Source organism: Galeopterus variegatus, unplaced genomic scaffold, assembly GCF_000696425.1.
Source record: "Galeopterus variegatus unplaced genomic scaffold, G_variegatus-3.0.2 Scaffold1299, whole genome shotgun sequence".
Classification (NCBI taxonomy): Eukaryota; Metazoa; Chordata; class Mammalia; order Dermoptera; family Cynocephalidae; genus Galeopterus; species Galeopterus variegatus.
The window spans coordinates 52,683-78,498 of NW_007727410.1; the positions used below are offsets into that span (position 1 = coordinate 52,683).

General features: G+C 34.3%; 1 protein-coding gene across 1 annotated transcript; it reads left to right on the forward strand.

Annotated features, from left to right (window-relative positions):
• Positions 1 to 35: 35 nt before the first annotated feature.
• On the forward strand, positions 36 to 25,497 carry SEC62 (SEC62 homolog (S. cerevisiae)). The gene is made up of 8 exons (XM_008576143.1): positions 36 to 187; positions 7,185 to 7,293; positions 8,263 to 8,368; positions 14,611 to 14,815; positions 15,068 to 15,160; positions 17,022 to 17,082; positions 19,534 to 19,653; positions 23,887 to 25,497. Exons 1-8 carry the CDS (start codon positions 152 to 154, stop codon positions 24,348 to 24,350), a joined length of 1,194 nt encoding a protein of 397 aa, XP_008574365.1. The 5' UTR covers positions 36 to 151; the 3' UTR covers positions 24,351 to 25,497.
• The last annotated feature ends 319 nt before the right edge of the window (positions 25,498 to 25,816 follow it).

Below are 25,816 nucleotides of genomic sequence, written 5' to 3' on the forward strand. Positions count from 1 at the left end.
CGGTAAGGCCCGCAGGCGCGCGGGGCTGCCGGCCGCCCTCCTTCCCGGGCGCCCCCCTGCGTGTTACATAACGGGTCGCGGGGCGCGCTCTCGCGAGGTTTCCACCCCCCTCCTCGTTCCACGTCAGAAGGAACCGGGCGGAGCGGCCAACATGGCGGAACGCAGGCGACACAAGAAGCGGATCCAGGTAGCGAAGCTGAGCCCTGGGGTAGGGGGCTTCAGCGCGCTCGGAAGTGGGAAAAGCCCCCTGAAAGGGCGGGCGAGGGCGAGGGCGAGACGGGGTGGGGTTCCGTCGCGAGGCCGCCGGCTGCAGGCTGCGTCGTTGTGAGGGGCCGGAGGGGGGGCGGCGTTGGCGACGGCGGCGACGGCGACGACAGAGAGGGAGGTGGTGGCGGAGCCGCAGGGGGAGGAAGGAGGCGCCGAACTCGGAATCCGGCCGCGGAGGCGCGGCTGCCGACCCTGAGCCCCTGGGGCCGCGTCGGCCAGGGCCTGCTTTGGCAGGTCGGCCTCCTCCCGATCTCAGACACTGACCCTGGGGCTCCTCCCCTCCCTCCACCCCATCCTCTCGCCTTAGCTATCCCGAAATTAAGGCCACGGCTAGTGAGGTAGAAGTAGGCGGACGACTGACCTAAAGCAGCAGGTTCTTTGTGCGCATAGACCGTGGGAGGGGGAATGATCTGGATTTGGTCAGCTGCCCCGGAGGACAGGCGGCGATCTGCTTATCCAGATGTTCATTGCGTTTGCCCTCCTTTCTCTTAATATTATTAACTTAATAATCCACTTGAAGCTTGCCGGCTTTCTTCCAGGCGACGCGGTGTAAACAAACACAACCCTGTTGGTGCTGCAATGAGCTGGTGGCGCCCAGAAACCTCACATACCAGTGTGTCATCCTCATAACCTACATCCCTCCCGCATTCCAAATGCGTGTCATGTGTGCATTTCTTCCCTGCAGTTTTCCTCCGTTCTCGGTCTTTGCCAAGAGGATTACATATGTCTAATATTTTAAACTCAGGATGTTTATTAGTTGTTGTCTCATCAGCTCCTATGCTGAGAAACCTTCATAAGGCATCATAAATTGATAGCATGTAGTAAATTATTAATACACCAGTCACAAATTGTTTCACTCGTCATTGTCTTTCTGTTCCTTACTATTTCATTGCTTAGAATGACTTTTTCTATCTTCTGTTTTATCCCTCCAGTTAAAAAAATTTATTGGCCTACCACAGCTGTTTTGAACTATACAAGTTAAAATTCTCCTGAAAACTTTTAAGCACTATGAAAAAGATATCAGTGACCAGTAAATTTGGAATTTTAGAATTTGGCAGAAATTCTAAAGTAGTTCCAAACAGAAGGGAATTAGAGGCAAATTCCAAGTTCAGACAGGTCATAAAACCAGGGCCTAAGAGCGCTAGAAATTGTTTCCAATTATACTATTCCTAATCTTTCAAGATTTGGTGTTATTGGTCCGACACGGATATACTATTTTATTCGAATTTGTATTGAAGTTATCTGTCTGATTTGTACTTACTGAACTCCTGATATTTATACATGACAGTACAATTTTGTGTTCATTAATACACATTGTTTTACAATTTTAACTGCTGTTTAATATTGCTGTAAAGGTGATATAATTCGCCTTTTGAATAGCTGCTATTTCAGTTTCAGTCTTACATTAAACAGAAAGATAGGTAAAGAGGCTGTGTAGTACTATAGTGGTAGGAGCTGAAAGCTAAAACATGAGCCAGACTGTGCTTGTTTGTACTCCAGCTCCACCAATTATTAGCTGAGTAACTTCGAGCAGGTTTTTACCCCAATTTCTGTATCTGTAAGAAGGGATATTTACCTGAAAACGAAACAAACAAATAAAAAAACACAAAGCCTCATAGGGCTGTAAGATTGCTGTGAAAACAATAGGTGAGTCAGTGTCTTAATAAAGGTTGTAAAAGTTATTAAAAGTGCTTGGCATATAACCTCTCCCTTCTCTACCCCCTCCCCCAGGATGAAGGGTTTAGGTTGTATTGTTATTTTTGGTTTTTGTTAAGCACTCTGATATGTTGAAGAAGATTAATACCTATCTAGTCAGTAAATAAACCATTAGGTCGTGAGTTATCTAAAGTATAGTTATTTACTTTCTATTATTTATTTGATTGTTAAAAATCAGCTTGGAATACTGAAAAATGAAATAAATGACATTTATTTTCCTGTCATCAAAGTTTTTTACATAGCTGTGTAGAAATGTTTGTGGGAGATCTTGGAGTACTAGTTTTATGCAGTCTAACAAATTTAGAAAAATACACTATCCTAGAAAATCCCTTGGTTTTTTTCCTCCCAGAGAAACAGAAACTATAATATTGAGATAAAAAGATCAAGTGTAATGGCAAAGTTTAGAGTTTACATTCTAGAAAAGATTCTATTGTAGGACTTTCAGGCAAAAACGTCTGCAATATCAGCTGAGTTTCCTGTCGTTTATTTGATGGTTCATGTTTAGAAAATATTTTTATGTTTAACAGATTCAGACTTTGAATTTTAATTTGTACATTGGGGAGAAATGTTTGCTACAAACAAATAAGTTCATGTTAAAAAAAAAAAAGTAGCTAATTCATTTGCTTTTTCTAGTGCAGCATAATTTCAGATTCTGGTGTCCCATCAAAGCTGGAGGCAAGAGAACTATTGTCACCTTTCCTTCTTGGGCTCACATTACTGGTCACTGAAAACCGGAAGCAAGCTACATACAGTTCATTGACATTATATTGTAAAATTTTAATGTTTGAGATTCTCAAACGAGAGTGATCTCAATCCAAATTAATGAAATATTTGAAAATAAAGTATTTAAGAAATGCAATTATATAAGTTTTTGAGGACATACAGTAACTTCATATTAACAAAGTGCTGCTTATTAGACACATTGATTTAGAATCCTGGTATCATAAAATTTTAGAGTTGAAAAGGATCTAGTAAGGTTTGTTTGTTTGGAATCTTTTTTCACAAATTCAGTCTTATTTAAAAGCAGAGTGGTGGACCCAAAGCTTACTGATCTTACCTAGCACTCTCATTTTACAAGTAAACTGAAGTCCACTGAGGTTTTGTGACTTGACCCAGGATCACTCAACAAGGTAGTAGAACCCAATTTGGACCAGGTCTTCTAATTCCCAATTGAATATTCTTTCCCCTCAACATTTATAAAAATAAGTTGTTCTGAAATACTTTAATCCTGAATTTTTTATATTAAATTGTCCAACATATAGGCTTAACATGATTTGTCCCTGCTAAAGAGAATCATCCCATTTAGTATTCTGCTTATGTGTAAAATATCCAGTTGAGTTTTGGGACATTTAAATGGCTTACTAGTTTTAGAACTTTTATAACCATCAGCTATTTTTGTTGCACCCATCTGTCTCCTTGGCAATAAAACCCTGACATATTATGAGCTTATGTGCCTAATTTCAGGAAAGGGAAGAAAATAGAGTTAGGGACTCTACAACCTTTACAGGTCTGACTCTCAGGACCTTCTGAAGTAAAGAGAAGGAACCTGGGAAGCCAATCCTAATTCTGAAAACTACCCCCCAAGGCTTAATGGAAGGCTTTGCAGTTACCTAGCAAACCCATTGCTAAAGAGGGGATACAATAGAAGTGAATTGGAGGTATTACAGAAGGGAACTGCCGTACTCAAGATGCAGACTCCTGTAAAGCTTTATTAGTAACACACTGTGTTACTTTGAGCAAATGATTTGTCTAAGGTCCTTTCCAACTCTGATATTTTATGGTTAACCTACTATTTGCATTTTCACAAATATTTTTTATACAGCTTGTATAAAGATACAAATTCACAGTTTGTGAAGTAAACCTTTTCCTCTTTTACTCAATTCACTATTGACAGATCAACTAAGCTTATTTCTATTGGCTATAGTAATTTTTAAAAATTCTCCTATATCAGAAATTCTGCAAAATTGAGATCCATGCCTGGCCTACTCTTGATCTATTTTTTTTCTCAAAAAGGTTAAGTATTGTCTAAAATAATAGAAATGGTAACTTCTGTTTCATCATAGTATTTGAGTGCTGATGCATTCTAAAGTAAGAATAGTATTTGTTAATTTTGTGAGAGTGTTCTAACCAAACTTATAATTTAAAAAATTTTGGATGTGAATTGCGATAGCCAGTTATTGATATTTGTGTGCAAAGAAAGGCAATCCAGCCTAAGTTTACTGGTTTTTAGCTTCCTCATTCTAAGACACTTGTGTTCATTCATTGAACTAAAAATGTTCTCTACATTTGGTTGAGGATTGATAGGTTGTTTCTCTTTATTAGTGGGTGCTACTATTCCCCAAAGGCCTTCTTGTTAGAAGTCTTCTAGAAAAGTTATGAAAATATTCTGTTCACATCAGTAGGAAACAGAGAGGAAGGTACTATAGTCCAGTGTATATACAAAATGGTAAGACTGTTTTATACTCTCTTTAGCTGTAGTAAGGGAGCAGTAAGAGTGAAGACTCCATTCAGGATGTCCTGTATAACCAACTTCCCATGGTCTCATTCTCATGTTACTCTTCTTCAGCTATCTTTCTTTATGGCTCCATATTATATGCCCCAACAGATGGCACAAATTATATTATTTTCATTAAAGGCAGTCTACACTATAGATAACTTAATATAAGTTACTGATACTTTAAGAACGTATCAATGGACAAGTAATTCTGTGTCTCATTGGCAGAGATTATCCAAATCCATGTTTTCTGTGTCTCTTCTGGTCATTGTTGCTTAGTAGTAACTTTACCAAGGAGGGGATACAGTTGTAGAAAAGTTTGGTGAACTTGAAGTTAGTTAATTGTTAAAATGAGACTTAAAAATTTGTGGATACATATAGTATCAGATTCCCTACTGGGTAATATAGAATCAGCTTTTCAGTTTTTTATGTATCCTAATATTTAATCAGATTTTATATGTGATGCCTCTATCAGCATTCAGTAGATTAGTACCTTTGTGTCAGTAAATGGTTTAATTGAGTGTTAGTATGAGTGTAGATGTGTTATGCCTAAAATTGATATGATTGTTCTCTAGAATCACCTTCCTCCCAAATTTCCTTTCTGTTATGGAAAACCGTCCTTTCCATTGATCAGATTAGAAATCTGACATCTTTACCTAGCTGTTTCATTTGTCCTTTATCATTGAGGCTTATCTGTTCTACATGTAAAATGTTCAAGTATCTACATTTTCTTCCCATTCCTAGTTAAGTATCACATCACAATTTACTTGAATACCGCAGTAGTCTTCTAACTAGTTTCCCTACCTTATGCATTTTTTTTCCCAATTCATTGGACACTCAGCCACCAAAATAATGTCTAAATCATTTTTCTAATGTCCTTCTATTTGAAAGCTGCTAGTGGGCTTTCTTCTACTTAACACGGCAAAGTCAAAATTCTCAGCCTGCCTTGAAGACTCTTTAGTCTATTATACTTATACACATTTAATCTCCTGGTGCTTCCTAACTTGTTTCTACTGGAGCCAAACTTTGTGCTCCTTCTCAGCCACAATGTTCATGCTCTTCATTCAGTTTACATGAAACTTGTTCATCTTTCAAAATCTAGCTCTTCTAAGAGGTGTTTTCTAGCTGTTCCCATCCACATTGATGATCTCACTCCTACTTTGTGTATTTCTAAAATGTTTTTTCTACCACTCCTTTTGGAAAATAACAGTTGCTGCTTTTGATAGTTATGTAACAAAGTATAGGCATCATGCCTTACAAATCTTTGGTATTTACTGTAACATCCAAAGATTATAAACAAGCAGTAAGTATGTATTTGATTAAACGGTTTACGTTTATTCAGATTTCTCCCCACAATTTTTAATCAAGCATATTCAAGTAACAAGTTATCAGTTAATTAGAAAACTTTTAGTTGACCACAGATGTTTCAAAAATGAAGGAAAAAATGATCACATATGGTGTAATTATAAAATAGAATTGATTTTTATGAATGATTTATAGTATTATTTTCAACTATTTATACTTTTTTAGGTGTATGCATATATAGAATATTATTTACTAATAGATGAGGCTCCCAGAAGTATAGTGTGTATTACACAAACATAATTGAGTACTGTCATTTAACATATATCATACCAACATATATCAATATATTTTATCATGGTTTTAAAATTTTTAATAAGGAATTTTCACCTTTTATTATGTCAGAAAGTATATTTTGTAGCTAGGCCTTAATTAAATCATTATGAATCTTGTAGATGTTAGTGAACTTGGAGTGTTAAATTTTGAATTTGCAATTTTTTAAGATTCTATTTTTCTGTGATACATATTTTAATGTTTTAAAATAAAAGTTTTTATTTCACAAATATCTGGTTTTTACAGTAGTCTTCATTTGGGTTAAGTTGTTTGTGCTTTTAAAGGGAATAAAAGGAAGGTGGGAAATGATAAACAATGAAGAAAGTAATACAAAGTTTGGGAAAAGTATGGAAGAAAGAAAACAGGGAAAGATTAAAGCAGCCTTTCCAAAACTACTCTGTCAGTATACTTCCATTAATCAGTTCTTCAGATGAGATAGTAATTTCTCTGTTGCATTTTTTTACTTTTGCCTTACTTTTTACTGGGGAAGAGAAGACAACAAGATGATAAAGGAGTCTTAGACAATATCTGGTATTTGCAACCAGAAGGCAAAGGGGAAGGGAATACAAATCATCAGCATCTCAGTAGTTCTTAAGGCTCATTGGGGCAGCTATCATTGGTTAATTTGAGAACTCAGTGTGTTGTCCATTGCTCAAGGGACATATCTATGGCTGTTGTTATTTTAACATTTGTTTATGACACCTGTTTCTACTTTGACATTTGGGTCTTCACTATTGGCAACATCTTATCTTTTTAGTTACTGCTTTGTGCCTTATAAAAAGAGACCATACAAGAGTGAAGGTACACTGGTACAAAGTAGGTAAACATACTGGAAAAACAGCTCAAATGACTTATAGTTGAGGCCAAGAAGCAGACAGATTTTGGCCCTATCAACTTGTGTTTGAAAAACAGAACTTTTGTATGTACACTACCAGGTCTGCTGCAGAGAAAGCTTAAAAGCAAGGCCTATATTTCACTTGAAAAGATTCATAGAACAGATCTGTAAATTATTCTTCAATGCATGAATTTCTCAAGTGAACAATTACACTAAATTAATATTCTTGCGTTGCAGGAAGTTGGTGAACCATCTAAAGAAGAGAAGGCTGTAGCTAAGTATCTTCGATTCAACTGTCCAACAAAGTCCACAAATATGATGGGTCACCGGGTTGATTATTTTATCGGTAGGATTACATCAGTAAAATCATATTAGTGTTCGTATCTTACGAAGTTACCTAAATTTGGGATATGTAAAAATTTTGAGTGTTTTCCAAGTATGATTGTTGAAGCTGGGTGATGGGCATATGGTAGTTGATTATCCTATTATTTCCTTTTATAATTGAAAATGTGCGTAATCAAAAGATTAAAGAAAATGCTTTCTAATAACATTTGTTGGAAATTTTTTAAACAGGATTTGTTTTCAGTGTTTAAAAATACTGCCTTTTAATCAGACAGTATATATACTCAGAACTAGGGGCTTTGGTTCTTCACATTATCCAAACAATCTGTTTATATGCTGATGTCATCTATAATAGCATATAAATAGAGGTTGAATTTGCCTATCTCTTCAATTAAAATTGAATTGCCATTGTAGAGAAGAAATTCCTTTATATCCCTTTCTTTAGTGTTATTAATGATTTTGACATTCATTAAAAGTTTAGGAAAAAATAGCCATGCCAGTCTAATCTCTTCTGATTGAATATATTTAGCTGCTTCTAGTGACAACAATAGATTGTTTACACAACTTATTCCTCAGTGGTTTACAATAAAACTCGATGAGAATTTCCATCAAGTTTTGGTTTATGTATCCTACATCTGATTGTGATTATTTGATAAGGGTGATAGTTACATATGAATATTTTGAATTTCTTTTGTTGAGAACATTTTTTCCATAAATTTATCTTGCTTTAATTAGTATTACTGAGTGCCATTTATTTCCCAGCATGACTAAAAAAGGCTTATCAATATGTTTCACAAGTTGATGTTTTGAGGAACTGTTATCATGATCATGTTAGATTTAATTTTCTGTTGAGCTTGGTTTTCTTTTCTGTTACCAGAATATTGAAATTTGCTTTATAAATTTGCTTTATATTATTTAGATAGACATAAATTCCCATGTATACTAAATTTAAAATAATAATTTTCTTCTTTAGCTTCAAAAGCAGTGGATTGCCTTTTGGATTCAAAGTGGGCAAAGGCCAAGAAAGGAGAGGAAGCTTTATTTACAACCAGGGAGTCTGTGGTTGACTACTGCAACAGGTAGTGTTTATTTCTTAATGAAGGATAACATAAATAATAATTTTAAATTTTCTCTGTAGTCGTGAGGCTCCTTGCCTATTTTCATCATTAAATGTAGTGATACTACAACAAAACTCAACCTTCGCTTTCACATGTAACTGGAATTTTGGTACCTCTTGAAATGTATTTAGAATTAGACTATTACATTTTTGATTGTATATAACTTTTACTTATGTTCTGTTACTTTTTTATATTTGCCAGGCCTACTGAACTGAAGGGTCAGCAATAAAAATCATATACCAGTGCAAACAGTGAACAAAAAATTATTTCTTTTGTAGAGCAAATGGTTGGGGAGTCTTTTTTCCAAAACTTTTGCAAGGATTTCTATTAGCCCTGTAATCTCTGGTTTTTTAGTGCCTACACCATTAGCTATATAAGCCAGACACCCTTTTCTATTTTGCTTAGTGATTATTAATGTGATCTTTTAAAATTAAGGCAGCCACAGCATCTTTCTTGTGTTTTTTTTTATTTGTTTGAGGATATCAAGATGGAGTACAGGTAATTCAGCAAAATACACATTTTTCATAGTAGATATTTTTTCTTTTCTTTTTCGGGTGAGTGGTGTTCCTGAAAGACAAAATCACTTTCCTCTTAGAAAGAAGTATTTTGATTTTTCTTTCCTTTTTCTTATTTTCCTTATTACTTAATAAGCATATTTATTAATAGATATTAACTAAATTTTGTTTTCATGACACAAGTTTATAATCTGTGGGTATTTGAGATTTAGATTTTTTTGTGTGTTTGATAGGGAGATACACATTTACTAATATTTTGTTTAATGGCACTTAAAGTATCAGCCACCTGAGAATCCTCTTAAAAACTATGCTTTTACAACCTGGTTTTTTAAGGTGTCAAGTTAAAGAATTATCAAATGTTTCTTAAAATTCTTAGTTGCTAAAGACTAGAGGTCACTAATGGACCTTTTAGAAACAATAAGTCTCATTGTTGGGGCAGGAATGAGCTAATAATGGTGCAGTTGATACTTACTTGTCTTTTACAGCAGTGCGTCTAATTAGAATTACCTCCAAAGTGCAAACTTCCCTACCTACTTCAAAATAGAATTACTTTTTATGTCTGGTGTAAAAATTAAGAGATGCCACAAATGCAAAAACTGGGGCATAAACAAATTAAGTACCTTGTTCAAGGTCACACAGCTAGTAAGTGGCAGATTTACAGATTTTTTCCAAGCAGTCTGGCTTCAGTCCATGATGTTAACCACTGCACTCTACTGTGTCCTCCAACAAAATGATGATGCATTTAATGGAGCAAAAGTTAAAACTGATTCATATGCCATTATTATTATTTGGGATATTGTATCTGTGAGCCGAAATCACTAAGGAGAGCATCCAGTATTAGTCTGTATCTCTTGGCCTTTCTGGAACCTTGATACCTTGTTATGTGAAAAGCTCAAAAGACTAAGTACAGAGAATGTCCTAGAAACACAGTCACTTTTCATTGTATATGTTATTTCCATTCATGTCACATTGTTTGTGTCCTTTCTGCACTAAAAGAAAGAAGAAAAGCATAACTCTACCTAAGATCTTCGGAGCCACTTCTGATACAACTGTAGAGTCCTCATGATGGCCAGTCCTCATGGATTCTTGCCTAACCACAGACAAAACCAAAGAGACTCTTGAGTTTCATTTTCTGAAGCAGCTAGGTGGACATGAGGGAGTCTGAGAAAAGACAAAAGAAAATTGGAAAATGTAGGACAATAACAAAACATTCTCTAATGTGATCTACACCTTTTTATGGCCAATTTCACATATAAACGCTTCAACCTAGTCTCCATAAAAATGCGTCACCAACCCCCAATCCAGTAATGTCCTCCTCACTGTTGTGTGTTTGCCACACTCATTCTCTTCTCTGGTTTTTCTTTGATCTTAACCTGCCACTTACCTTGAGTGGTTTTCCCTTCTCTGTTTACCTGCCTCTCAGTGTTACAAGCATATCCCTCAAGTCCTGCCTCTACCATGTAATATTCTCCAGTTCCTCCAGCCCACAATACAAAGATTATATGAGTGTTTTCCAAGTATGATTGTTGAAGCTGGGTGATGGGCATATGGTAGTTGATTATCCTATTATTTCCTTTTATAATTGAAAATATAAAATTACAATTTTATAATTGAAAATTGTATCTGCTGAATTTATGTAGTTAGTATCATCTAGTTTGGCCCTTAACTATTTTAGAATTGTTGCATTGTTGCATATGTGTTAGTTTTTTAATCTCTTGCTAGCTAAATCTAAGAAAAATTGTAGGACTGTTTTATACTTTATTGTAACTCCATAGCAATTAGCACAATGTGGGCACTTAATAAAAACTCACCATTGCCACATAGGTGAAAGTCCCTAACGCATGTCTAGCATTCAATAAATATTTGTTAAATCGGGGGGCGAGGGGGCGGTAAGGAAAAATACAGAAGTGATTTTAAAACTTTTTACAAGGTATTTTAAAACCATTTATTTATTGAACAAATAATTTCAAGATGAAGTACAGATAATTCAGCAATATACACATTTTTCATAGGTTTTTTTTTTTTTTTTTTTTTCGTTTTTTTGCTGGTGAGTGGTGTTCCTAAAAGACAAAAATCACCTTCCTCTTAGAGAGAAGTATTTTGTTTTTTCTTTCCTTTTTCCTTATTTTACTTAATACTTACTAAGCATATTTATCATTAGATATTAACTATTATATGCCAGGCCCCAGGAATACAACAATGACTGTGACTTGATCCCTGCCTCAAAATGCATATTCTAATCTGTTAGGAAGATTTATAACTAATTACAGTATAGTGTGTTCTATAAGGAGGACATGGATGGTGAAACTATCAAAAATCACTTCACAGGAAAAATGTTTTAATCAAATTTTGAAACATAAATATGTGATTACCCAACAAAGAGGAGAAGGAATACTTATTCCAAGCAAAGGGCACAGAACACACTGAGATAGAGACGTGTGAGTAGTTCTGTGAAAATGTCAGAGCTTTGTATTAGTAATTTGTCCTGTATTATGTATTTATAGCTAAATAAATGGAGGCTCTGACTTTATTACAAAGGTTAAATAATGTCATTGTCACTCCTAGGCAAAGAATGAGTTGAAGTAGACATCCTCCAAAGACGCATCAAGGAATAAGTCAGTGATCCTACTTATTACAGAATGGAATAATACTATAATGTAATGGAACCCAAAATGTGTGTATTCCATAACTATTAAATGAAACTGAAAATTTTGCCATAGCAATAATGACTAACATTTATTGAATACACATATGCCAGGCACTAGGCTAAACAGTGTACATCTCATTTAATCTGAGAAATAACCCCTATGAGATAGATACCCCATTTTAGAAGTAAACTGAAATTAAGTAACTTAGCCAATATTGCCTGGCTAGTTAAGTGGTAGAGGTGATATTTGAACCTATATACCTAGTTGTGAAATTTTCAACACCAATTTGATTAGAAGTTAACAGTATACTGTTCTTGCATGGGGGTGGGGCAGCTGTATAGGAAGGGGGCAGTTCTGCTGATATTTGAACCTATATACCTAGTTGTGAAATTTTCAATACCAATTTGATTAGAAGTTAACAGTATACTGTTCTTGCATGGGGGTGGGGCAGCTGTATAGGAAGGGGGCAGTTCTGCTGATATTTGAACCTATATACCTAGTTGTGAAATTTTCAATACCAATTTGATTAGAAGTTAACAGTATACTGTTCTTGCATGGGGGTGGGGCAGCTGTATAGGAAGGGGGCAGTTCTGCTGGTTCTGTACCCTTCTGTATCTGCTCACCAGGGAAAAGGTTTTTTCTTCTAAAGTTCTGTGGTTTATTTTTTAATTATTTATTTCTTTATTAAGGACAATCTTTTTCCACTAAAGTAAATTTAAGAAAATTTAGAAACTTTAGAAAACTGAAAATTTAGAAAATGATATAGAAGAAAATTCAAATTATTAAAAATGTTGCTTCACAGGTAACCACATTACCATTTGAGAATATACTTCTGGTATCTGTATGTACACACATGTACTCTTAATATATGGGCATCTATAATATGAACTCTAGTATAAAATGCTGGTTTTTCGATTAATGTGATGAATAGGATGTATTTTTGTTTCATATTGAGTGGTAATTAATGTTCCTGATATAAAATCTGGAAATCACAAAAGTACATAAACAAAAAATTAGAATATATGTTCATTATAAATTATTTCAAGACATTCTGAAGTAGGGTAAGAAAATATAAAACTCTCCTTCATATCCAAATGTCTCCCCGCAGCACTACTCTTATGCCACTTTCTACTCATAAGTAATTAATGTTTCATTTCAGATTTTTGTTTGTTTACATATGTGTGTATGAGGGTACCTCAAAAAGTTCATGGAAAAATAGAATTAAAAGATAATATGAATCTTTCCATGAACCTTCTGAAAATCCCTCATTTATGGGTAGCAGATATTAGTGGTAGCATTCTGGGGGCAGTCTGAACTATTGTGTAATTATATGCTAAACAGATCTTCTGAACAAGTAGAATGGACCAAATGAGGAAACCTAGAAGTTGACTTTGAGGAGATGCTTGTGGGTTGGACCTAATTGGGCAAGAGATTGAAGCCCAGCCAGGCAGGTGAAACAGTTGCTTCAGAGGGCACAACACAAGGGTCAGAAGTGGTTCTCTGGGCAGGAAGAAAGCATCTAGTTAACAAGGGGTATGATGTGCTGAAGCAGGCACCAGAGAGGTGTAAGTAGAAAGGTAGATAGCTACCATTAGCAGGCATAGATGGTTGTAGTGAAAGCTGCATACTAGATTGTATTGTGGTAGTTGTACATTATCAAGGCAGGAATGAAGAAACAAATTAGGCACTCTGAAACTGGAACATCTAAAAGTGGCTTCTAGGTGACAAAGGTTAGGGCAGCACAGTTTCATGAGTCAGATTATAAGTTTAGAAAGGAACTAGCAGCAAAGTTGACTTAATTTGGGGTCAGCTCAGCTTCCAAACCCATCAGATTAAAAAATGAATAAAGCAAGGATTGCACTCATAAGTTTAGTGAAAAGCGAACAGATATAACAAATTCTATAGTGAGTTAGAAGATAATGCTATAAATAGGATAACAGGAAACAGTAGAGAGGCTTGAGGGTGGTGTACAGTTTTAAACAGGGTAGATTGTGGTTGATGGAAAGCTTGAAGGAAGTGAGGGAGTGAAACAAAAGTTCGTGCTTATTTGGGGGAAGATCATTCAGGTGATGAGAACAGCCAGTGTGAAAGCCCTAAGGTAAGACTGTAAAAAAAAACTGGGGAAACTAGGAATATACAGTGTTTTGCCAAATATATTGCACATTTTTTGATTTGTTATTGGAGAGGCCTTTTCAGTGTCCAGAAATCTCACTTTGTATATTTAATTGTTCATTACTTAATTGAAGATATTTCATTATAGTGGCAGACTGAGTAGTGAAGTACGTGGAGAAAAAATGACGTCGAGAAAGGCAGCTAAAAAAACATGATTTGGATCATTCAAATCATGGACACACTTTTAATCTGTTACATTTCTTAAACTGTTTATTTTCCCCTTTATTAGGTCTGCTCTTGCATTTGAGACTTAGCATTAAATGAAGCTGAGTCTTGATTATTATTATTTCTTGGTGGGGGGCAGCTGGCCAGTATGGAGATCCAAACCCTTGACCTTGGTGTTACGAGGCTGTGCTCTAACCCACTGAGCTAACTGGCCAGCCTAAGTCTTGAGTATTCTTTTTGTTTGTTTGTTTTTTGGTTTTGTTTGGTTTGGTTTTTGGTTTTTTTATTGTTGCCTGGCCTGTGTGGGCATCTGAATCTTGGACCTTGGTGTTACCAGCACCATGCTCTCCTAAGTGAGCTAACCAGCCAGCCCTTGATTATTCTTAGTGAACCTAGAGAGAAGCTTTATATGGATGATCCAAAACCTGTAATCTCTTTTAAATACAAATTATATAGTTAAAACTGAAAATTATATTGAACATTATGAGTTTTGACAACTTTTATACAATCAAATAGGCTATAAAGATTTTTGATTATAGGTGGAGTTGACTTTTTTCCATGGATTTATTAGTTGTAATTTCTCTTGTGAGCTACCAATTTATGTCTTTCTTTGCTCATTTTGTTCAGGTCTTGATATTTTGCTTTTTAGTCTATATCTGTAGAGTTGGTAGAGAATATAATGTCATACCTTTTTTCCCCAAAGGCTTTTAAAGAAACAATTTTTTCACCGGGCACTAAAAGTAATGAAAATGAAGTATGATAAAGACATAAAGAAAGAAAAAGATAAAGGAAAACCTGAAAGTGGAAAAGAAGATGATAAAAAGAGCAAGAAAGAAAATATAAAGGATGAAAAGACAAAAAAGGAAAAAGAGAAAAAAAAAGATGGTGAAAAAGAAGAATCCAAAAAGGTGAGTTTAACTAAATTAAGTAAAAATAAAAAGTCATATGCGCACATGATCACTACTGGCATATAAGCACATTTAAAATATTAGGCAACAGCAACATGAGATAACCATATTAGGGTTATTAGAAATACCATGGTTAAGAATTTTTATTTCTGTGTTACAGTCAGTGAAAATTTTCAACTATATAAGTCTCATATTGTTTTTTGCTTGTTTCTTTTAAGTGTTAATTCTTCTATTCCACTTGTGTTTTCATAGGAGGAAACTCCAGGAACTCCCAAAAAGAAGGAAACTAAGAAAAAATTCAAACTTGAGCCACATGATGATCAAGTTTTTCTGGATGGAAATGAGGTGAGAATATTTAGCCTGTAGTCAGAAATCCAGTTTTCTGGAGTTTTTAGGAATATGTTTGATGCCTTAACTAAGAAGAGTAGTTTAGATAAATCTAACCATGTACTTAAGTATATAAAAGCTACTCTATTTTAAAAAAAATCAATAATTTCTCTGAATGTAGATTTACTAAAAATTCCAAATTAGATTTGGCTATTTGTGAGTAATAATACTCACTGAAATAATGATGGCTTAGTACAAAATAGATGATTATTTCTCTCTTGTCAGTGAAATCTAGGGGTAAGCAGTACAGATATGGCAGCTCCATGGTGGAGCTCCTTCTGTCTTATCTCCTCTGTGTGAGGCTTCTAGCTAAGGTTACCTCGTGGTACAGAATGACTGCCAGCCTTATATCTGCACAAAAAGAGAAAAGGAGAGTGAGGAACATGCCGCTCTGTAAGGAGACCATCTTAAGGACACCATCCAGAAAGCAGACAATTTCATTTCTGCTTGAATTTCTGCATTTAAACATGTTACTGTATTACAGTGTGGTTAAGTGTCATGGTGTGAGAGCACCAATTAGGGATAGTTAACCTGGTCAGGAAGCATAAGGAGGGTCTGGAAATCCTGGACGGTTGAGCTGAGCCTTAAAGCATGACTGGCAGATTGCCACATGTACCAGGAAGGAGTTCTAGGTCTATTAGAAAAGGAAGCAGCCTGAGCCAAAGTGTTGGTACCTGCCATCCTGAAAAGGTTAGATTTTATTCTGTAGAAGGTAGCATGTACTCCAGAACTTTTTTTTTTTTTTTTTTCTTTTTTTAAAAAGATGACCGGTAAGGGGATCTCAACCCTGGGCTTGGTGTTGTCAACACCACGCTCAGCTAGTGAGCCAACCGGCCATCCCTATATAGGATCCGAACCCGTGGCCTTGGTGTTATCAGCACCGCACTCTCCCGAGTGAGCCACGGGCCGGCCCTACTCCAGAACTTTTAAAGTTGGGAAATGTTTTTTTTAGAACGGTAACTGGTAGAAGTAATGTTCATGAGTCTGATTCCCAGGGAAAAAAGTGCAGAATAAAATAAGGGGTTGAAGTGGAACCCCAGTGCTAGAAATAGAAGAATGAAGTCAGAAAGACAATAAAGACTTCTGGTCAATACAGAACTAGAAAATGAAAGAGTACCGTTATTTATAGATTCTAAGAGATAAAACTTAAGAGTTTTATGGATGATGATCAAGTAGAATTCAGATCTGAATGATGAAGTAAATTTCTGTTGTATGAAATAATAGCCTGATAAAAGTAAATTAAGTTTTGAAGCAGTAGTTCCTAGCTTATGGGCTACAGACCTTCCATGGAGGAGTGGGTAATAAAATTATTGCAGGGAATCATAGAATCTTTACGTTTACCAAGGATGATCTTTAATAATGGTTCTTTGTGTCTTATCAGTAGGAGAGAAAAGGGTGGAGTTGAGAGCTGCTGGATCTGTAAGAGGGCCTTGCTGGGATCTGTCTTGACTGTGCTCTTAGCCCATACTGGTTCATCATTACATTAGGGACAAAAAGGTTGACAATTGCTGGTCTTTAGGTTGAATAAATAATGGTTTGCACACAAGAATAAATTGATAAATGCATGTAAGTACATACAAATTTACTTAAGTGCATTACAGAATTTATTGTTTTCTTATAATCATTTTCTAACTGAATGGATGCCTAAAGAATCACCACTACTAAAGGAAAGGTCTTTGGAATTTGTTTACCTTAGAAAGTAGTTCTCATATGTTAAGAGGTTTGTGAGTATTTTAGAGGACCTAAAATATGTAATTAAGCTTTACTTTCTAATGTGACCTTAGTACTTTTAAGCACTGAGGTTTCTTGATTCTTTTAGGTTTATGTGTGGATCTATGACCCAGTTCACTTTAAAACATTTGTCATGGGATTAATTCTTGGTAAGTAGCAGGATGTAAGTAGCTTTAAAGTACAACCTAAAACTTAGAAAACAAAATGTAGACACAATAAGGAAAATATTTCTGAATTTAACATAAAATATTTATTATTTAAAAAAATATACTTTAGGGCCGACCCCGTGGCTCACTTGGGAGAGTGCAGCGCTGGGAGCGCAGCAGCGCTCCCGTCGCAGGTTGTATCCTATATAGGGATGGCCGGTGCGCTCACTGGCTGAGTGCAGTGCGGGCGACACCAAGCCAAGGGTTGCAATCCCCTTACCAGTCACAAAAACGCCAAAAAAAAAAAATAATATATATATATATATATGTGTGTGTGTGTGTGTATACACTTTAAATAAAGTCAGAAGATAAATGAGAAACTAAGGAAAATATTAACAACACATTAAAACAAAGATCTTTAAGAGTTTAACAACCTGGTAGAAAAGTGGTAAAGGTAGCTCACAGATAAAGAAATGCAATGACTAGTCATTATAAATGTCACTCAATCACACTAATAATAAATACAAATTAAAGCAACAATTATTAAGAGGATTACAAAGTTTCACAGTGAAGGTCTTAGAAAAAGTCAGTACTCTCCAACAATTGATGGGTATGCCCATTGTTTTAGTTTTTATGGAGTACTGTTTGGCAATATCCTTCAATTTTTAAATGCATATACACTGACCCAGCAATTCTACTTCTAGAAATTTATCCCATGGCTGTTCTCATACGGTTGTTACAAAGTGTGCGCATTGACACATGATCTATTTTAATTCACATCCTTCTGACTATATTTAAAAGGTAATCTAGGGCCGGCCCGGTGGCGCACTGGAGAGTGCGCCACTTGGGAACGCGGTGGCACTCCCGCCGAGGGTTTGGATCCCATGTGGAGACCGGTTCCCGCTCACTGGCTGAGCGCAGTGCGAGCGCAACACCGAGGGTTGCGATCCCGTTACCAGTCAGTAAAAAAAAGATAAAAAGGAAAAAAATAAAAATAAAAAAATAAAAGGTAATCTAGCAGATATCTTTCAAATTTTAAATGCCTATACCTTTTGACCTAATAATTCCACTTCAAGGAATGTATCCTATGCTGTAATCACAATTGCACAATTGTACATGTACAAGGGTATTTTCACTATTGTCTGTTTTCAGTATAAAACTAGAAGCAATTCAAGTCCCTCAATAAGAAAATGGTGAAATAAATTACAGTACAGCTACACAATAGAACACCATGCATCTTTTAAAGAATTAGGTTGTACTGATGGAAAGATACCTAGAATAGAGTAAATGAGAAAAGAAAGTTGCAAAAGAGTAAGAATAGAATAAGCTCATTTATTTAGAAAACAAAATTTTTTGTAGCTAGTTTTAATTATATATAGGCAGTCTTTGGGAATACAAATAAGTTTAACAGTAGTTAACCTGTAGGGATTAGAGCAAGAATTGGATAAAGATTTAATCTTTACTATACTTTTTGATTTGTTTTTGAGTTGGGTTTTTAACATGGGTATGTATTCCTGTAAGTTCAGGGCAGGGATGGGGAAAGAATGATTTAACAAATTAAAAAAAATAGTAGTTAAAATAAGCTTTGTCAATATGATATCATAAGATCCTATTCAAAATAACTCTTTTATAATAGTTGAAACTCAATTAAACCCAACCCAAATAGCTGATAGCTATTAATTACTTAAACTGTACTAGTTACTTTGCTGAATATTTTACATACAATGTTTCATTTTATCCTACAACACCCTTTAAAAAATAGGAAACAGGTACTTATTAAATATAACAAAACAGCCTCAAAAGGGTTAAGTAACTTGCCCAAGGTTACTTAGCTTATAAGTTGATAGAGCTAGAATTTGAATCCTGGTTTTATTCTAAAGACCTAATAACCAGGCTTCTAATTTCTTATAATTCTTTCACATAGCCCCACTTTAAAATGCAAAAAAAACTGGAGAAGCTTGTATAGTTTCTCTAATTACCAAAAAAACATCTGTAGCAGAATCACCCAGGGAACTTTTTCAGTCAGTGGATATCAGAACTCTACCCCAGAATCAGAATCTCCAGATAGGGTCTTTGGAATAATTTTTTTGTTAGGTTTGTTGTTTTGTTGCTTCTTTAAGCTCTACCACTCATTAGATATATTAATATTCAAAAATAAGGTAGACATAGCTTAGAAACAGCAGCAGGTGATTATTTAAGGCGCTAACATTCTAGACAGCACTTTTTTCTAGTTATATGTAATTTATACTAGAACAACATAAAATGTTAGGTTGAACAATATGAAATTGCTTATAATTTACCATTTTTTACCTGTAGAAATAGCAGTTTTATGTTTCAATAAGTTTATGTTTTATAGTTTTCGCCCCCTAGGAATATGTTCACTGTTATTGCAAACAAGCATTTAAATTTTTATTTTGAAAGTATCAATGTAACTTTGTCATTTTTTTGTTCCAGTGATTGCAGTGATAGCAGCCACCCTGTTCCCTCTTTGGCCAGCAGAAATGAGAGTAGGTGTTTATTACCTCAGTGTGGGCGCAGGCTGTTTTGTAGCCAGTATTCTTCTCCTTGCTGTTGGTAAGTATTATTAGTAAAACTGACCTCAGTAAGGTAGGTACTGAGCACTTGGACTATTATCTGGAGCTCCAGTAAAGCATAAGCAAAATTAATGTAGGTAAATAAAGAAGTATATGGTCCTATTTTCTCTGTCAAATTCCAAAATTTGGAACTCAGACTGATTAGATTTGGTCTAATGCAAAGAAAAAGCACTTCATATTACTTTTTTAAATTAATTTTTTATTATTATGTTTGATTGACAGATCATAATTGTATACATTCATGGGGTACATTGTGATGTTTTGGTATATGTGTACAATGTAGAATGATTAAATCAAGCTAAATGATATATCTATCACCTAACTTACCTATCATTTTTATGGTGAGATATTTAAAATTTACTCTTAGTTACTTTTAAGAATACCATACATCATTATATCTTAATCTGCAAGTAGATGTGCTTTAAAAATTAGCTACAAAGGACTTTAATACTTTTGCAGTGGTTGATCATTTATTAGACAATATTTTCAATAAAACATTTTTATGTTTTGACTTAAGGCAAATGTAACACTAAATATGCAAATTTTATGCATGTATTAAATTAATGGTTCTAAACAATAGATTTGCCATTTTGGGGAAAATCAGTGATTGCACTCAGGTAACAATAAATTCTAGATACAGTAAGGAATTAAATGTTTTAAAAGTCAAACAGGAAAACATAAGTGAATGAGTATTTTTAAATTTCTGGATGATTGGGGTCTTTCATAGCTAAAAAGCAATGTAAAAATAACAATAAAGGCTAATAGATCTGAATCATATTGAAGTTTAAAAAAACCTTTTCATGTCAAATCAACCAGATTAAAAACAAACAACAAACTGACAGGACAGGCGGAAGATTAAAATTCCCATTTACTCATACCAATTGATAAGAGGACCCAAATATTAAATGGAAAAGGACGTGAACACCCTTTCATCCTTTAATAGAGGGAATAAAAAACAAATAACTAACAAATATATGAAAATGCTCATCACTAGTAATAAAACAATAAAATCAAGATGAGCTAATTTTTTTGCCTATTAGTAAGTTTTTTTTAAAATAAAAAACTATACACATTTATCCACATACAGCAAGGAAGACTTTTTTGAAAATGGTAATATTCAAACATCAGGGAAGATTTAACTGGAAGGAAATACACCCAAATGTGATAGTTGTGATTTTAATTTTTTTATTTACACTCGTCTATATTTTTCCACAGCAAGCATGTTACTTAGTCAGCAATAGAACCAACAAATATTATTTTACTTAAAATCCTAATCTTTGAAGATTTTTACATATAGATTGAGCAGCTCTGATTTTTCACCTTGGGAAAGATACATGAATTTTTTTCAGCTTGTCCAAAGTGATCTAGTGATTTTTTAATTATATAGAATTCCTTGATCCATCTAGAATTTATGTTGGCATATGGTATGAAGTTCTGATTATTGCCCCAAATGACAAACCAACTTTTCCACCAAGACAATAGGAATACTTCTTTGTAAAAGAAAACAGCAGCACCCACATTATTAACCTAATATTTGTTATTAAAAGACAAAATTTGACTAAGTTTATATGAACTGTGTACGTTACTCCTACCACCCTAAGCAATTTCCTTTTGTATATCCCTTCACACTGGCCATCCATGGACCCAAAACCTCATCCAGTATCTTCCTTCAATCCATCACTTTTATGGGCCTTCTATTTTCTCTGTGATCTTTGACTCTCAGTGAGGCCTTCTCCACCCACCTTTCATTTTTTTATTCCTCTAGCTTAATCACTTTGAGAAAATCCGCTGCTGCTTCTGCATGTTATACAAGCACATTTGTAAGCCAAGAAATAATATTTAAGCCTTTTAAGCAGATAAATAGTGTTAATGTAATCCTGCATCTAGAAGGAGAAAAGCTATAAACTTTGATCTGACATTAGGTATAATAAAATTGATGCCTTAAGGCTCTCATACCCCTGAAATTTAGAAGCTCTTTGAAAACTTTCAGCAGAGGTTTCACTCCACTGTGTAGAATTTGTTCCACTTGCTTATCTTTTAATTAAACCAGTATTCATAATAATTTATGGTTATTATACTGTTTTGCTCTTTAAAAATTTTTCTTCAGTAGTATTTTTTATAATTTTCCATTTTAAATATGCAGTGGATTTAAATATGCATTATGTATCATATAGTCTTTTGAATTAAGCCAGGATACAAACCCAGCATTTTATGTTGATTCTGTTAGAAATGCAATTCCAAATATACTTTTCAATAGTTTTGATTTGTAGCCCACTTATAAATTGGATATTTCTTTTGTTTTATCCTAAGAAGTATTATATGTTGGTCAGAATTATATTTGGTGTTACTTTGAATATGCATTGTTAATATTGCCACTTAAAGTAAGTCTTTAGCAATTTTTTAAAATGTGTCAATTTTAATATAGGAACAGTCTGACAGTATGTGTCACAGTTTTTTCATCATTCTTCCCTTTTTGCTCCTGGTAATCTAATGCCACATAGAGAAAAACTGTAAAGCATGTTAGAATTCTGCTATGCCCAGTTTATATGTGGTAAGAAATTGGTTTTATTTGTGCCATTTCTATATTGCTTTTTCTTAGATTTGATAAAAGATTTCATGTTGTGAACCATCTATCTTACAGCTCTATGAAAGCTATCATAGCATCATAATTGTATTGGGAGAGAGAAAAAAATGTGCAGCCTCCTTAAAAGTTCATTATCTTCTTTATCAGTAGAATTTATTCTTAAATCATAATCTCAAACATATTTACCTTTTCTCTTTGTATCACAAAAGATTGTAATGTATACAGGACTCTTTCAGAATATTTATATTATTGTGAAAATAAAAATAGCTATTTTCAAGGCATCTGTATAACCTCTTACTTTTATTTATCCAAAGCAAAATAATGGAAGAAGCATAGATGAGCTTTTTTCAGTCTTTATACAAGAGTATTTCTAAAAGTTCATGGAAAAATAGAATTAAAAGATAATATGAATTTATGAAAACAGTGATAATTGTCTGTAAAGAAAACAAAACCAAAAATCCTGTTAAAATTGGCTAGTCTATAACATTCAGATAATCGTTATGACGTTTTGTAAAAAAGCAATAATCACTCAGCTCTATATTGTTAAATTAAGAAAAAAATAATATAAAATAGTGGGGTTTGTGATGACTCATTACCACAAATTTTAAAATTTAAATTTCATTTCCCACAGTTTTGTCATAATGTATTATTCTGAAAGAGTAAGCTAATAAACCTTAGGTGTTCAGGCGATCTTGCTTTCATTAGCATTGTATTATTTCCTAATATTGAGAGGATTGATCCCTAAAAAAGCAGAAATTATATAATTTACCTAATTAATAAAACAAAAAGGATTAGAAGATGGAACTTTCTAATACTCGGATTTTTTATCCATGGCTGACCCATCCTTTAGGCAGAGTAGGCACATGCCTCAGACTCATGATACATTTAGGGGCCAACAGAAATATTTTCATTTTCATTTCTTTTAAAATCAATAAGTAGTAGCATACATATATGTATATATGAGGGATCTTTTAAAAGTTCATGTAAAAAATTCAGACATCTTTTAATTCTATTTTTCCACAAGCTTTTCAAAGTACCCTCATACTAGTAAACTTATGCAGTATTATATGTGCATTTATACCAGTACAGTTATAAATATATATATATAGTATAAAATATAGTTTTTAGTATTTCTTTATGGAAGAAGTGCCCTACAAAGGCAAAAGTACTACAGCCTAGGAAAGTCATGATGCAGCCCTGCTTTTGTCTTTTTAAAGGCTTCTTTCTTAAGATACCCTTCTTCCCCTACTCATCTTTTTCTTTTCTTACACCATGATTTTATGAATACTTAAACTTCCAACTGACTGCTATGTTTATTGAAGTATAAACATCACAAAGTGCATAAATCATAAGTGTATAGCCATGAAACAGCACCTAGATGAATAAAAACATAGAAGTAATTTTTTGAGAGTGGCATTATAGCATTGTGCCCTCAAGTTGAGAGCAAAGTGCTCTGCCTGTGGAATACTGTGATAGCTGCTAAACTAGTCAGGATTTAAGTATTCATATTTAAGGAGCATGAAATGTGCAAATAATAAAACTAAATGTTTTCCCAGCTTTTTAACAATATTCCCTGCTATCAGGGTCAATGCGTAAATTACTCAATTGGAGAAATTTTTCTCCCCACAGCTCGTTGCATTTTATTTCTCATCATTTGGCTTATAACTGGAGGAAGGCACCACTTTTGGTTCTTGCCAAATCTGACTGCTGACGTGGGCTTCATTGACTCCTTCAGGCCTCTGTACACACATGAATACAAAGGACCAAAAGCAGACTTAAAGAAAGATGAGAAATCGGAAACCAAAAAGCAGCAGAAGTCCGACAGTGAGGAAAAGTCAGACAGTGAGAAAAAGGAAGACGATGAGGGAAAAGTAGGACCAGGAAATCATGGGACAGAAGGCTCAGGTGGAGAACGGCATTCAGACACAGACAGTGACAGGAGGGAAGACGACCGATCCCAACACAGTAGTGGAAATGGGAATGATTTTGAAATGATCACAAAAGAGGAACTGGAACAGCAAACAGATGGGGATTGTGAAGAAGAAGAAGACAATGATGAAGAAACACCTAAATCTTCACATGAAAAATCATAATCTGACTAATTTGGGGACTGAATAAGTACAAGAGATTGCGGTTGGATTTTCTATGTTGGCCAATCATCATAATGTACACATGGCATTTGTAGCATTCTTTAAATCTATTTACTGAAATGTATTTGATATCCAAGCAATTATATTCAGTTCTTCATTTTATAGAATACTGGTACTATTATTGGTACAGTTTAAAGCCATTGATAAGTTTTATCCATTTGATAATTTTACAGTAAGTAGGTCCCATTCATTTTGATAGTTATCAAAGATGCACTTTACACAATGTGACATCTAGATTAACAGCATTTTTGATAATTTTATGGCTTTTTACTTTTAGACTAATCAAAATAACTTTGAAAGGAATAAGGAAACTCCAGTATTTCAGATTTTGTGTAGTTATGTAGCCATTTCACAGTTTCTTTAAGATGAAATTCTTAAACTCATTGTTCTTGATAGTTACTTTTGTTTTTCATTGTAAAATTATACCAGGAAATTTCTTTTAAGATTCTGAGTTAGCAGGGTTCAAAAGCATTTTGTGGAAACAAGCCAACTAGTAACAATGCAGCAACACTTTTAGTTTAGCTACAAATTCTCCTTTTCCAACTTAGGAAATCCAAACTGATTTATACATCTGATTTACAGGAAAATGGTCATCTCCAGCAGAGAAAGTGAACAGTGTTGGTTGGAAGGCAATGGCTCTTTCTTCTTCTCCATTTCCTTGTCATAACGTAAAGTGTATTCTGTACATAATTTACAAATAAAATGAACATTTTATTTTAATTGTTACTTATTATTTAGACATTTCTCAACACTTAAATTTGTAAAATTCAGACCATGTAAGGGTATGTTTTTAGAGAAATGATGGAAGTTTCAATAACCCACAGGACATCTGTGATCTTTCTACAGCAGCTTCAGTTTTGTGCCAACATTCCGTGTATTTGAATATAAGTAAAAACTGATCCTTATTAAATAAGAGCAGACTTAAAGTAGCTGTTTGTACGCCTTAATATTCATTTTGATTTATTTTAAATCTTCACATTCAGAGATGGGTTGCCATATTATCAGAACAGGAGACACTGCTGTGGAAGATAATTTACTGTTCTAAAATATCAATTTAAAATAAAGAATATGAAAGAAAACGTAAGAGAAACATCGGACTCTGCTTTGAACTAGTTCTGCAGTTTGATTTTATGTCTTGTATACCTTAGTTACACATCTTTTGGAAAAATCTTGTTATAAGCATTATCATTCCTTGGAGTTATACTCTTACAGACTGATAATGAACATTAAATGATTTTCCTTCAGTCACAGTGAGAGCATTTTGCTTTGCAGTTGAAATAGGTGGTGTATATAGATCTTTTTTCTTTTTTTTAAGGCTGTTTCCCACTCATCTAAGTGTTTGACTAAAGATGTTAAATTTTTCTCATAGTGAAAAAACACATTTCTGTATATTGACATATTTTATTAAA

Excerpts from the sequence above, each read along its gene's own strand:
- SEC62 (XM_008576143.1), top strand. The coding sequence starts at position 152 with ATGGCGGAACGCAGGCGACACAAGAAGCGGATCCAG. Across the intron at positions 188-7,184 it reads GACACAAGAAGCGGATCCAG|GAAGTTGGTGAACCATCTAA; the intron begins GTAGCGAAGCTG and ends CTTGCGTTGCAG. Across the intron at positions 8,369-14,610 it reads GTGGTTGACTACTGCAACAG|GCTTTTAAAGAAACAATTTT; the intron begins GTAGTGTTTATT and ends TTTTCCCCAAAG.